A 13,026-nucleotide genomic window follows, 5' to 3' on the forward strand; every position below is an offset into this window, starting at 1 on the left:
ACGTGCAGCGGATGCATGCAGCGGGAACGCCGCCGGCGCGCCAAAGGCAAGCCCGTCTGCGCCCATCCACGCCTGGACCGGGCCAAGGGCCAGAAACACTACATCTCTTCTGCCAGGTCTGCCCTTCACAAGGGAGTCCCTACTGTCATTTAACTTAACTCCTACGATGTGTCACAACACATTAGACGTTGCCAATTGGGAGGGACCGATCAGTTGTAGAACCTGAAAAAAGATGTTAAAGCCCTTTCAGGCTCCACAAGTTAAAAAGAATGCCTTGCAGAGTAGTCTGCACGGTGGCCTCATGCATGCTAGGTCAATGAGTAAACACACACTTCACATTCATGATTTAATAACTAATGAAAACCTAGATTGTCTTTTTGTGACTGAAACATTGCTGAAGGCCTGATGCAACTCAGATATTGCAAAGGCCCTCCCGCCCGGATATCTCATTCAGAGATCGGGCAGATTAGAGCAACGTGAGGGTGGCCTGGCAATCATCCACCGTAGCACCATCAGGTGTACTATAGTTCAACTACCTGACTTAATAGGAGCGAAGGGCCTCTTTATATCAGACAGGTGCAAGACCCCCTCAAGTTTAGTAGGAAACTAAAGACCTGGCTCTTCCAACTGTAGGTTTCGGCCAGCTCTCCGCATGGAGATGTTTCTTTCTGTTAGCTGTTATGGGGTCTTTTTGTTTCAGCATCGGGACACTCCTGGGAGTAGCTGTGTGCTTTATAACTGCAATATAACATAAGATAACAAACCTACATACCTTGCATTTTGCGAGTCTATAATAGCAAATTGGTAAAATTCGCTATTATAGACTCGCAAAATCCAATTTTGATACATCTGGCCCATTGTCCATAAATAAAAGGCCATCCATGTCAATAGCAGGTGCATGGGCACTCTAGCCTTGCCATAGATTTTTCATCACCAGGTTCTCTCCTTCTGAAGAGTCAAGTCATTGTTACTTCACATTTGAACGCTGGACAACCCTCTTGCTCAAACTAAAAACGTCACCCTTTTCATGAACATAAAAGTATTCCCAGTGGGTTCAATTTATTCAACAAGGAGATTATCCCCATCTACAATACTCTTCACAATGTGTAAACAAAATTCTTAGACAATTAATAATACATGAAATCAATATCACATTCGTGGCAAAATTAGTCAATGTAAGGCTAATAATATGTATATAATAAACGAAACAATAAATGTTATAAAGAATAGCCAGGATGTATTCATCAGAACTTGTTCATATTGTTAAAAACACATAATAAAAGTACACAATTAATTTCACAAACATATATAAAAAACACAATATATTGTTTATAAACTATTCTTTTATGGTTGAGTGTCTCATATATATATACCTAATTAGTGGAGAGCTGGGCCTCGAAAAGTGCAAAGCAGAAATATTAACTCAATCTTGCCACAGGATTAGAAAATTGCTTGTTTTTATAAACAATATATTGTGTTTTTTAAATATGTATGTGAAATTAATTGTGTACTTATATTATGTGTTTTTAACGATATGAACAAGTTCTCCAGTAACATAATCATTTCTGCAGCTTCTTTGCAAGTGACAGCTTGCTGCTTAACCTCCGCAGGGATCCCATCACCTCCTTGTTCCTCAAAGTGTAGATCAGTGGGTTTAGCATTGGTGTAAATGCACTATAAAAAAGAGCCAGTAGTTTGTCCACCTCCAGGGAATAGCTGGCCTTAGGTCGCAGGTACATGAATGAGGCAGTACCATAGAAAAGGCTGACAGACGTCAGGTGGGCAGCGCAGGTGGAGAAGGCACGACGTTGACCCTCAACAGAACGCATCTTCAGCACAGTGGAGGCAACACGTACATAGGAAGCGAGGGTGAGTACAAAAGGGGTGAGCAGAATGACCGTACCGATAACAAAGTTTGTAACTTCATTAGCAGATGTATCCGCACAAGCCAACTCCAGGACAGGTGGGAGGTCGCAGAAGAAGTGGTTGATGATGTTGGGTCCACAAAATGGCAAGGTAAAGATAAATGATGTGTTGCCTAAGGAGAGCAGTGTACCACTGGCCCAACATCCGGCAGCCAGACCCTGGCACAGTCGCTTGTTCATAATAATATGGTATTGCAAGGGGTGACATATGGCTGTGTACCTGTCGTACGCCATTACAGCCAGGAGGAAACATTCGGTTGTGCCCATGAAGAACAAGAAGTACATTTGAGTGGCACAGCCAATGAACGAGATCCTCTTGTCCTCAGCCAAAAGGTTAGTCAGCATCTTGGGCACTGTGACTGATGAATAGCAGATCTCAAGAAATGAGAGGTTGCGGAGGAAGAAATACATTGGGGTGTGTAGGCTGGGGTCTACATGCAGGACTAACATCACAGTGGCATTTCCGGTTATAGTGGTGAGGTAAACAATTGAGAAGATGATGAACAGTAGGAAGCGGATCTCAGGGGAACCAGTAAAGCCTAAGATGATAAATTCTGACACAGAGCTCTGGTTCACATGCCCCATTGGTCTGGCCATGGTATTGCTGTTCCACAGGTAGAGGTGGTGGAGGAAAAAATACTCACCAGCAGAAATGTGTAAATGGTGTAACTCACACTGCTTATGCCAGGATCTCTATAAATCAGTGTGGAAAGGATGGTACTTCCGCAAATAGCTACAAATGTATGCATACTCCACATATCAGTCTCCACACTAAGGGCTTCATTTAGCAACCAACATTTCAGGTGGCTGGCCACCCAAATCTATGGTTTACGATCAGTTTGGATTGTTGATGATGTTGCTCATGCCGTCAAAGCTGGTGCTTTTTCAATGAAAAAAAGAAAAAGAAATTGGTGTTAACATCCTCCACTAGATGAGAACCTTCATCATGTATGGTGCTAATCAACCCCCAACTCTCATTTCATCTCTACATCAGTAGCACAATATCTACTGTGGCAAAATAAAACTACTAACCAGAATAAAGCCAATCTACCTCCCTGGCCCTGTTTCAATTAATGGAACTCAGCTCCTCAAGTCCATTCAGCACTGGTGTTCTAAAATGGAAATCTCAAGGTTCCAACGGATTGAAAATACTGTGAACACGACTCACAAAACCTAGAATTTAATGCATAAGTGTGATGTCATTACTGTGGTTACTGAGGCCAAACGCCACTCCTACGGCCAAAGCCAGGCCCTAGAATGTCCTCCAACAGAGTCAAAGTTTTTTATATTTTTTCTTTACTTTAATTATTCCTTCGTTATCTCAAAAATACATCACAGCAGCAGCCATCATAATGCGGAATTGGTCACAAACATAAGGAATTCATGTAAAAATTAAAACAACTCAAGGAACTATAACATATGTTTTACTGTCTTTTGAGGATAGGAAAATATGGACACATTACGAAAAGGGAAGAAAAAAGGTGAGAGGGAAACAGAAATAGAGAGGCAAGATTGGATGAACATATTTTTCAATAGTTTTTAGATTTTTATATTAAATTGGGTTTAAGAGACATTCTTCAAACAAAACATGGGGTCAATAATATAAACATTTTCACTGTAGATGTGTCCTAAAATATCATTCATCAATCGGCTCCAAATCAGCACATCAATCGTCTCCAACTAGCCCAAAACGTAGCGGCAAGATTGCTGTCAGGAACTTTAAAATGTGTCTCCGTAAGAGAGGAGCTGAGGCAACTTCACTGGCTCCCGGTGAAACAAAGTGTTCGCTTTAAGGCATTCTGCACCGTCTTTAAGGCCATTAATGGAGCAGGACCCGACTTCCTTAGGCGTATTCCTTAGGTGTAAATTCCTTTGGTACGTCCCGGGAAGAATGCTATGCTCCACAGGAGCCAAATATGTTCAAGTCCCCTCATTCAAAAGAATCAACTGGGGAGGTAGGAGCTTCATCAACTGTGCTTCGAGGGCATGGAACGAGCTTCCCTTCCATCTCAGGAATGCACCGGATCTCCTCTCCTTTAGAAGGGGGTTGAAGACTTGGCTCTTCTCCCAGTAGCACACATCTTTTTTCCCTAGCAACTAGTGCTTAGCGCCAGGACACCCCAGGGTAACCGTGCGCTCTATAAGTGCGATTAACATAACATAACATTCGAGTGGGTTGCCTAAGCCCCTAATATGACACCAAGAGCTGCTGAAGAGTAGAGATAGGACCATCAAAGACCTACCGCAGCGGGCAAATTACAAGTGCCTGATCACAAGTACAGTGTGGTGTAATCAGGGGAGTAGCTTAGTAGAAATCAGGGGTGTGGCGGTGAGATTTCACACCAAGCCCTGAAATGTACCCAGCCAGCAAAAGAAAATAGCACCACGAGTTATGGAAGTGCTGGGGATGGGGGATATTATAGGGCAATGATACCCAAAGTACGGCCCTCCTGACCTTTATGTGCTGCCCCCTGGTCAACAGAAGCACTGAGCTTTTGTTCTGTTGACTCAGCACTAACAACAAAAATATGTTAAATCAACAGGCAATCATTTATTTAAAGGTTAATTGCAGTTAAAGAAAGGAAATATCGAGGGTGTCCTGCACCGCTTAACTTCAGGAACACCTTCAGTTATAAAGACATCTTGCAGCCAGCGTGTAAAAATATGATAAAGTCTCTTCAAAATTCAAAAAGTGTATTTTATTAACACCCAGAAACTGTTTCAGATTAGGAAATTAGTAGGTCAGATTGTATCAGTGCATTGAGAAGTATTAATTTAGAAGTGATGCTTTTCATACATGAATTTAGAAACATGTATGCTTCCTCCTCACCCTGACAATAATGCCAATAGTGAACTCAAGAGGCAAGCCAGTTGTTATGTGCACTCTTTGGGTGGCTTCGGTTCCTATTATACATGAACAATATTATAATGGTTAGTTAAATCAAACACAGGAAAAGTTTTGTACAACACACACCCTGAAGTCGTGTATTTCGAGGCCCTAGTATAATGACTAAAAAGGGGGAAAATGAAATAAAACAATTGCCGAGGATGACACCATTTGGTCAAGCCAAGATTGGATCCCAGGTTTTCTAATTTCATATTGTGCTATTCAATTCAGCCATTAGATGTACATACTTCACTTCCCCATCACCCACCATAACTCCACCACCCCTAACCCCTGACCACCACTTTGCCGCATCAGGGCGGCCTCGGTTAGACCACCAACCGAACCTTTTGGACCTTCTGAAAATGTTTGCGAATACTCATGTAATAGGGCATGAGGGATTTTGAAGAAACAGAAGCTTTTCCTTTTTTTCTTATAAATGCCAGTGAGTAAGTGAGCTTTATTCTGATAAATAAGGAACAGTGATGAAGTGCCTACGGGTGCCTAGAGTTTGCTTAGAACATGACTTGAAGGGCAAGAAGGTGTCCGGCACTCCACGCTTTAACCCATTTGCTGCGGGGGTAATCCCCCGCTGTGCTAGGGGTGAGGGGGGGCGCACAGTGCCCCCATGCTCATGACGAGCTCAGCTCGTCATGAGGCACGGCGCTCCTGTGCTCATGACGAGCTGAGCTTGTCACAAGTGCACCGGCTCCCATGGAACGCTCAGCACAGCAGGGGAATCATCCCCGTATGCGAGCGTTCCACGGCTCATGACGAGCTGAGCTCGTCATGAGCACCGGAGCACCGTGCCTCATGACGAGCTCAGCTCATCATGAGCATGGAAAAGGTTATGGTTATGTTTTGTGATGCTAGTAAGTATGAATAGGAGCATTGGCAGTGTAGCAGGCTCATACAAGACTTTCTTGCAGCTGGCACATCAGACATTAGCCCGGTACTCTTAATGCTCAGTATGCTCCCGGACACAGCTTGTGCCGATATCTCTCCCAGTGTCAATGATCCGCCTCTAGGTACCTGACCTTCCCAGACAGAGCACCATTCCTCCCAACTCGCTCCTGTTTGAAGGGTTCAAACAATGCCTCACCTCATGTTTGGATTTCAAACAAGTGTAACGCCTCCTAGACCTCAGTATTATGACGTGACCTCAAAGCTGTCCTCACTTAAACTAAAAGCCACTACAGAAAAATGGGACTTGTACCCATTAGAACGAGGTAGATGGGGCTAACTCCCACTACAAAACATGGGACTAGTATCCATTAGAACTACGTAGATGGGACCAACACCCACTACAGAATGTGTAGCTGGAACTAAAACCCACTACAAAACAATGGGACTTGCACCCATAAGAACTGCGTAGATGGGACAAAAACCCACTACAGACTGCGTAGATGGGACTAACACCCACTACAAACTATGCAAAAGGGAAAAACACCCATCATAAACTGTGAAATGGGATTGACACCCAAAAGTGAAGATGAGATTAACAAAGAACTGTAAATAAAGTAAACTCCCTCTTATCAACCTCATATCAACTATTAGCCAAGAATGTGTGACACAAAAAAAAACCATTTGTGGCCTTAAAATATAATGTGCGTAAAACAAAGTTGCATGGACACAGTGTAAGAACAAAATAGCACACTCGGAAGGTGCAGAACATCCTTAAGCTGAAAAAGAGAAAACGAGGAAAGTGGTGGCATACTGAACACAGGAGCGAACACTCTCACACTAACTTTAGGCTACAATAGACAGGCAAAGGTAAAACATAAAATATCACTCTAATGCTATGTTGTGAATGTCACCACTTAGTTTGAAAATAATGCATTTAGAGACTGCATAGTATTGACAGAATCGTGACTAGAAGCATTATGAGAGAAAACTCATTAAAAACGACAGACAGTCAATTGATAAGGGTATCCTTTATTTTTTATTTATTTATTTAGTGTATTCTATAGCGCGAACAAGACCCAGCGTAGGGTGTCAGCGCTTTACAGTAGAGAGTCATCAGTTGTTAATGTTTCATACTTCAGTTTAGCATATATAGTATCCTGTCACCGCTGTACTGTGCCCCTCACTGCCTCACATGAGTGATACTGAGGTGTCTGATATACACATTACATGGACTGTCAGGCACTGGTACATGCGCTTTACTGTGAAGTCTACTATCCAGAGTAAAACAAATGTCAGGCACTGGTACCTTACCACAAGTGTTCCATTTCTCCAAAATGAAGGACGGAGCAGAAGCGCGCCGGGATCTACCAACGCAGTTTGGCAGAAATAAATTGAAGACAATTTGGAGAGCACAAAATACTCTGTGACCTGGTAGAAGGAAATTAAAGAATGATTGTAGAATACAGGGTAATCTGTGGCCGTGAGCGTGTGCAAAGCCTCCAATCCCTCACCATGTACAGCCATACAGGTTGAGTGCTGTAGCCAAACACAAAATAGTAGCATAACAGATGAGGCTCCCCGGGTGGCTCAATGCGCGTTGATGCCAGCAAACGTCCCATGCCAGCCAGCAGCTGCGTAAAAGCATCAACGTCACAAAAGATTCCTCAGCTGCTCCGCGCAACGAAACTTCAGGTAAGGGTGCGCGAACTCTCAACGACTTGTGCCATCACTTTGAATAAACACCAAAAGGGTTAAACTGCCATTGTCCCTAAAATTGTCTAACATGGTGTACATATAGCCCCTGTGCCTGCCATGTGTCTTAAAAGCACCAAAACTGTCACAGACCGTCACGTCAAATGGTCACGGGACAAATGTTGCAGCCTGCATCAAATGGATCCATGTTCTGGTACCTTGGACCAACAACCAAAAGTCCCACAAAATGTGTTGTGTTTTAATGGCTGTTACTGCCCTGAATCAACTAGTATTTACATCCACATCCAGTTGAATGCCACCAGAACACTGCTAGCGTGGACTGCAGCGCAAACAGCAAAGCTCTTCTCACAGGCAATACAGCTGATCCTCCAAGGTCCAAACAGCTTTCAGTAAAATTTACACAGCAAAGCCCGACCGTAAGCATAGCGGCCATGCTCAACTGACATGGTGAGCCGGACATTGTGTAGGCATGCAATAGCAGGAAAGAACAAACCAGCGCACTTTATAAGTTGAGTAAAAGAAACAAAAATCCACAGTGGTTTGACAAGAATACTTGGAAACACCAGAACTTTTAACATGTAGTCCCATATCCATAATGATGTAGAATGAGGACGTGGAAGTAGTGCGGCATAATTGTCCTTATATGAAGTCCCATGAAGCATTTACAAGCTGGGGCTGTTTATTGACAAGGACAGAGGTGGAGTACTGAGGGTCACACAAGCTGCAGTGGAAGCAGGAATAGGCAATCCTTTAGCTCAAAGAAGTACAAGCAGGCTGGGTCTGTCCGGTGAAAAGGACACTGGTGGCGCTGACACTCCTTGTACTTCAGACTGGAGGTTTTCTTCTTAGTTTCTGGAGGTTTCTTAAGAGATTTCTTGTTTCAGAGTCCTTTTTAAAAACACGTGTAGTTACATTTCAAGAATCGTCGCCAAAAATCTGTAGTAACGAGGTCTGCAGCCAGGATGTAGTTTTCAGTAGATTTTTGAGTTCAGTTACAAGTAGATGAGTTGTAGAGATGCAGCCCCAACAGGAGCAGTCTGCCCTGCTGCTCAGCCCATACTCCAAGTGACACAGTGACCAGATAAAATACAACACAGGTGACAACATATTCATTTCAAAACTCCTAAAATTTCAGTGGATTACCCTTCAGAGCCACACCATGTGGAAGGTTTAGATTGGGGGGCAGAAGTGAGCCCGAGTACACACAGCACATTAGCAGCACTAGGTCGATTTTCTTCCTCACAAAAATATTAAGTTATCAACACAAAAAAAGCACAATGAAAGAGGACGCTCAAGAAACTGTTTTTTGTATCATTTATTAAATTCAGATTTGCACTGGATTCACAGGCCAGAAAAAAACTCCCAGAAATTGACTTTTAGCTTTTATTAGGAGAGGTGGGCACCCGACAAGCCCTCTATGAAGTTACGCCCCTGGATCAAATAATTATGTCACCCGATTAAATCAGACAGCCTCTTTTTGGCTAATAACATGCAGATTTTGGTCCTTATCACACCACAGTATCATGTCCTGGTAAATATCGATTATCTTTCCCTTGTTAAATATCCACAGATTTGACCCGTTGAAAGGCATCCAAAGGTGCAAACTTTATTGCACCCTGTTATTATCTGGTGCAATAAACATCTTAGTTACTTCTTATAACTTTGATCCCTGCGTAAACAGGTGTTAGTGCAGGGGTCGTAATTTAAAGGGCCATTTCTAATCAGGCCGTCAAGTCACAATTTCTTCATTTTAAATATACATTTAGACTTCAGCATTTGGATCAAGGTGACTTACACTGAGCAGGAGGCGCTATTTCATAGGACTATAAAAGCTGGCAGGGCACTGGACTGCCACCTCGAGCACTGCATAGTGTATGTGCATACCTCGTGCTTGTAAGTAGCTCTGTCGCATAATTTCCTTCTGAAGATTTTCGCCTTTATACATACACTAGTCTCTGGTCCATAAGTTGTTAAAAGTGCGCATACTTTTACTTAACGAAACAAGTATGTCAACAGAAATTTTGGGCATTTATTTGCAAGAAAAGTGTTAGTTTGGCACTTGAAGTTTAGAGTTAGGTTCACAAAGTCATTAAGGCCAAATAAGTCATATAAGCAGCACCCCTCAGACCTGATGGCGTGGACAGGCCTGCAATACCAGACCCAGGTACCCAAGGTCTAGAGGAAACACTGAGAAATGTGCGCAGGGTCACACCCCCCGCACTCTGTCCAATCTGAAGACCCCTCAGCCTCACGGTTCCCCTTCAGTTGGATGGTTCCCTGCTGCTATGACCATCAGCAGAGGTCTCCTTAGGTGAAATCGGTGAGAGGTGTTTCATTTTGATGTAAAACATCATCATTTTTGGAACGGGATTGCAAGGATTAAAACTATATTAAAAAGGCGAATCGGGTGCAGACATCAACCACTAAAGAATTGACTGCTGACAAATGAAAATACAAATACAACTGAGGCAAATGTGTTTGCATGATATGGCAAATACCATCAACATTCTATTAAGTCAGCACAAAACTATTATAGCATAAATCGCCAGGTGTGATTGGTAATAGAATGTAGGAGTGGGGAGATGAGCCTCATATTTTAATTTGTGGACAAAAATCTCACTATACCTCCATGTGTCATACCGTAGAGATGTCTAAAGCAAGCACGTGAGGCTGAGCCCCAGGGCCAATCTCTGCAGTGAGATGTTGTGTCCCTTAAATATTCTGAAATATTATACTGGGTGGCTTGGCACTGATGGTGCCCACTAGGACACAGACAAGCACAGCCCTAGTCTGCTCTGGATATTGAAGAAGGGGGCAGTGAGAGGAAGGAGGGGAAGAAACAACACCATTCACAGGGATGAGATTCAGTGTTGAGACTGAAAAAGGAGGCAGTAAGTGAAAGACAACCTCAGGGAAGGTGAATGACAGTCAAATGGCTGAGGTGAAGTTGTGTGAAAGACAAGGGTAAGTCCCATAAACTGCTGTGGCTTTTATGCTTGCTTCTGATAAAGAAGAGCTTGGCACAATTACATGAGACTTCAAAATATCACAGACTAGTGGAGTGAGGTGTTGTGTGATAGTGAACTCTGTGCCCCAACACATGCCACGCCCCAATACATTATTCCAACCCCAGACAGGCACTGGTAATGCAGACACATTTATTTATATGATGTTTGTGTCCCAAGAAGGAAGTGGAACTCTGATACGAGAGAAGAAAAGGGCTGATGTATTTGTGATGAGACAACAGTAAATTAAAAAGAGTAGGAAAGGAATATAGATTTGAATTGTAGAATATTAGCACAGATTGTGTTTTGAGCAGACACATTTAATAACTTCTTCCCACTATGCATTTTTCGGAAGGGGCAAGTCATATACCCAGTTTACTGGCACTGGTAACTTTATTAGCCTGAGACCACCTCTCACCTACAATCAAGCAGCAGTGCCTATCATAAACCCCCATGCATTGCTGCAGTTATGTTATGTTATGTGATTTGTAAAGCGCTCAGCTGCCCAGCAAAGGGGCGTCCCGGCGCTAATCCTGGGTAAAAGCAAAACTGAGAACAGAACGGAAACAAAGAATATTTTCAAGGAAATAAGTGAGTTTTGATGGCTTTCCTGAATCGATGCAGCTCCTTTCTTTCCCGAATATGGACTGGCAGAGTATTCCATAGTTTTGCTGCTAAAAAACGGAAAGAACGTCCACCGGCTCTGCATCGTTTGAACCGGGGCACCTCAGTCAGATTCTGACCAGCTGAACGTCGGCTCATACATCTTCAGCAAAAAATTTAAATGAGATACATAGGGCCTTAAACTGTACTGACTCCATACAGCTTCCCAACCCATTTGGTTCTCAGCATTTACATTCTAGTGAAAGCGGTTCTGTACTAACCTGTGAGCACAAACATCCTAAAACGACTAAACACATTAATTATAGTAAAAGGCCAGCAGTGCAAACTAGGAGAACATGCGCACAAAGAGTAAAACGAGAACTGGCCTAAATTCAGACTGTACCAAAATGTGCCCAGAAAACATTAATATACACCTTGCTTAATAGGACTGTTGCTGAGTGAGACAAAAACAGGAGAGGTGATGCTTGTTTTGACTGGAAGACCGTGGGACAGGTCGATAAAACAAGGGAAGATAAGACATTAAAAACTGCAATATACAGTGGTATGCAAATGAAGGACTGAGAGTAATCAATTCAATAGAAAAAATAAAACAATGCAAGGAGAAATTAAAATACCTCACCGTTTTGTGTCGTGAGAAGGGAGAAAGAGGAGGAGGTTGAAAAATCTGAGTGTTAGTGGGATAAAGAAATAAGAAGGAAAACTAAGTCTAACTATGAAGTAGTTAAAAAAAAATCATTTTGCAACGCATGCAGCATCTAAAGTCGCTCCCTGCCCTGTATAAGAGGGAGAAACCACAGCAGAGAAATGTTTAATTTTAAAGTAATGGTCTGCTGTTGCTCTCGACCCCTCTGCTGGTGCACAAACAAGGGTGCCTGGTGCCATGCTGAACCTTTGCACCATGGTGCAGTGTTGTGTGTAAATGCTGATTAGCCAAAGATTTGTATAGAACATATCCTTCAGGCACAACATCCTATGCCTAGACACGATTTTGAACATTTCACACATTCTATGTGCACTGAACATTGCAACACATAACCAATATGTTGAATGTTTGGGAAATATGAACATTTCTACTTGACTGCACTAGCTTTAATGAGGCTTTTTTTACACAAAGCCAGATCTTTATAGATAGGGCTTTGCTTCAAAAACCATGGGTGCCTGCGCTGACCCACCCAATTTATGTGTAACAAATGCCCCATTGACACAAAACAGCACTAACGAGTGCAAACCACTATTTGTACTGTGAAAACAGAACCGCTTCAGTGCAAAATACCTTTTGCTCTGGAGTGTAAATACTGTTGCAAGAGTTAGCTGTGCTGTGCTTGATTTTGCATAACTTAGCATTTTTTTGTTGTTTTTACCCATGCCTATACCCATAGTAAATGTGGCCCAAAGTGTAAGTGAGGGATACATTCTAATTTTAGTTGTGGGTAAGGAGTGCTGAAGAAAGCAGGTGGGAGAGGAAAAAGAAACCTGATGCTTGTGGGCGAAGAAGGGGAAAAGACAATGAAGAGAGGGAAAGAAAGATCTCCAGGACTTCATAACAGAGAGCAGTTAATGAGACATTGTTAGGGAGATATATGCACCGGTTTATTTGTGGGATCTGGGGTCAAGCAGGTTTTAGAAAACATTATTGTGAGCTGAATTCTTATGAAACAACATCATTTTAAATATCCCATTGAGTAAAATGCTAATCGATAAACAAGTGTGTGTCTTTCACCTTAAACATCTCATCAGTGACGTCTTCAGTTCTTGCAGTTCCCTGCACATTGACTGCACACTTGCAGCTCGGCATTCATCCACTAGTGCATGGAGTCTGCAGCTGACGATGAACACCGTGACATAGTTCAACCAACTGTTTAAAACTATTCAGAAAGGAGAAGCCAAGGCTGTCGATTTTGGAACAGGGGAGCCAGGTTCCAAAGTAATAAACAAAGCAAACCTTCAAACTGGCAGTGTAAAGCGCTGT

General features: G+C 42.7%; 1 protein-coding gene across 1 annotated transcript; it reads right to left on the reverse strand.

The window, feature by feature from the left end:
- Positions 1-1,559: 1,559 nt before the first annotated feature.
- LOC144783880 (olfactory receptor 5V1-like) lies at positions 1,560-2,510 on the reverse strand. The gene has a single exon (XM_078662624.1). It carries the CDS (start codon positions 2,508-2,510, stop codon positions 1,560-1,562), a length of 951 nt encoding a protein of 316 aa, XP_078518750.1.
- Between the last annotated feature and the right edge of the window lie 10,516 nt (positions 2,511-13,026).

Source organism: Lissotriton helveticus, chromosome 10 (genome assembly GCF_964261635.1).
Source record: "Lissotriton helveticus chromosome 10, aLisHel1.1, whole genome shotgun sequence".
NCBI lineage: Eukaryota > Metazoa > Chordata > Amphibia > Caudata > Salamandridae > Lissotriton > Lissotriton helveticus.

Excerpts from the sequence above, each read along its gene's own strand:
- LOC144783880 (XM_078662624.1), bottom strand. The coding sequence starts at position 2,510 with ATGGGGCATGTGAACCAGAGCTCTGTGTCAGAATTTATCATCTTAGGC.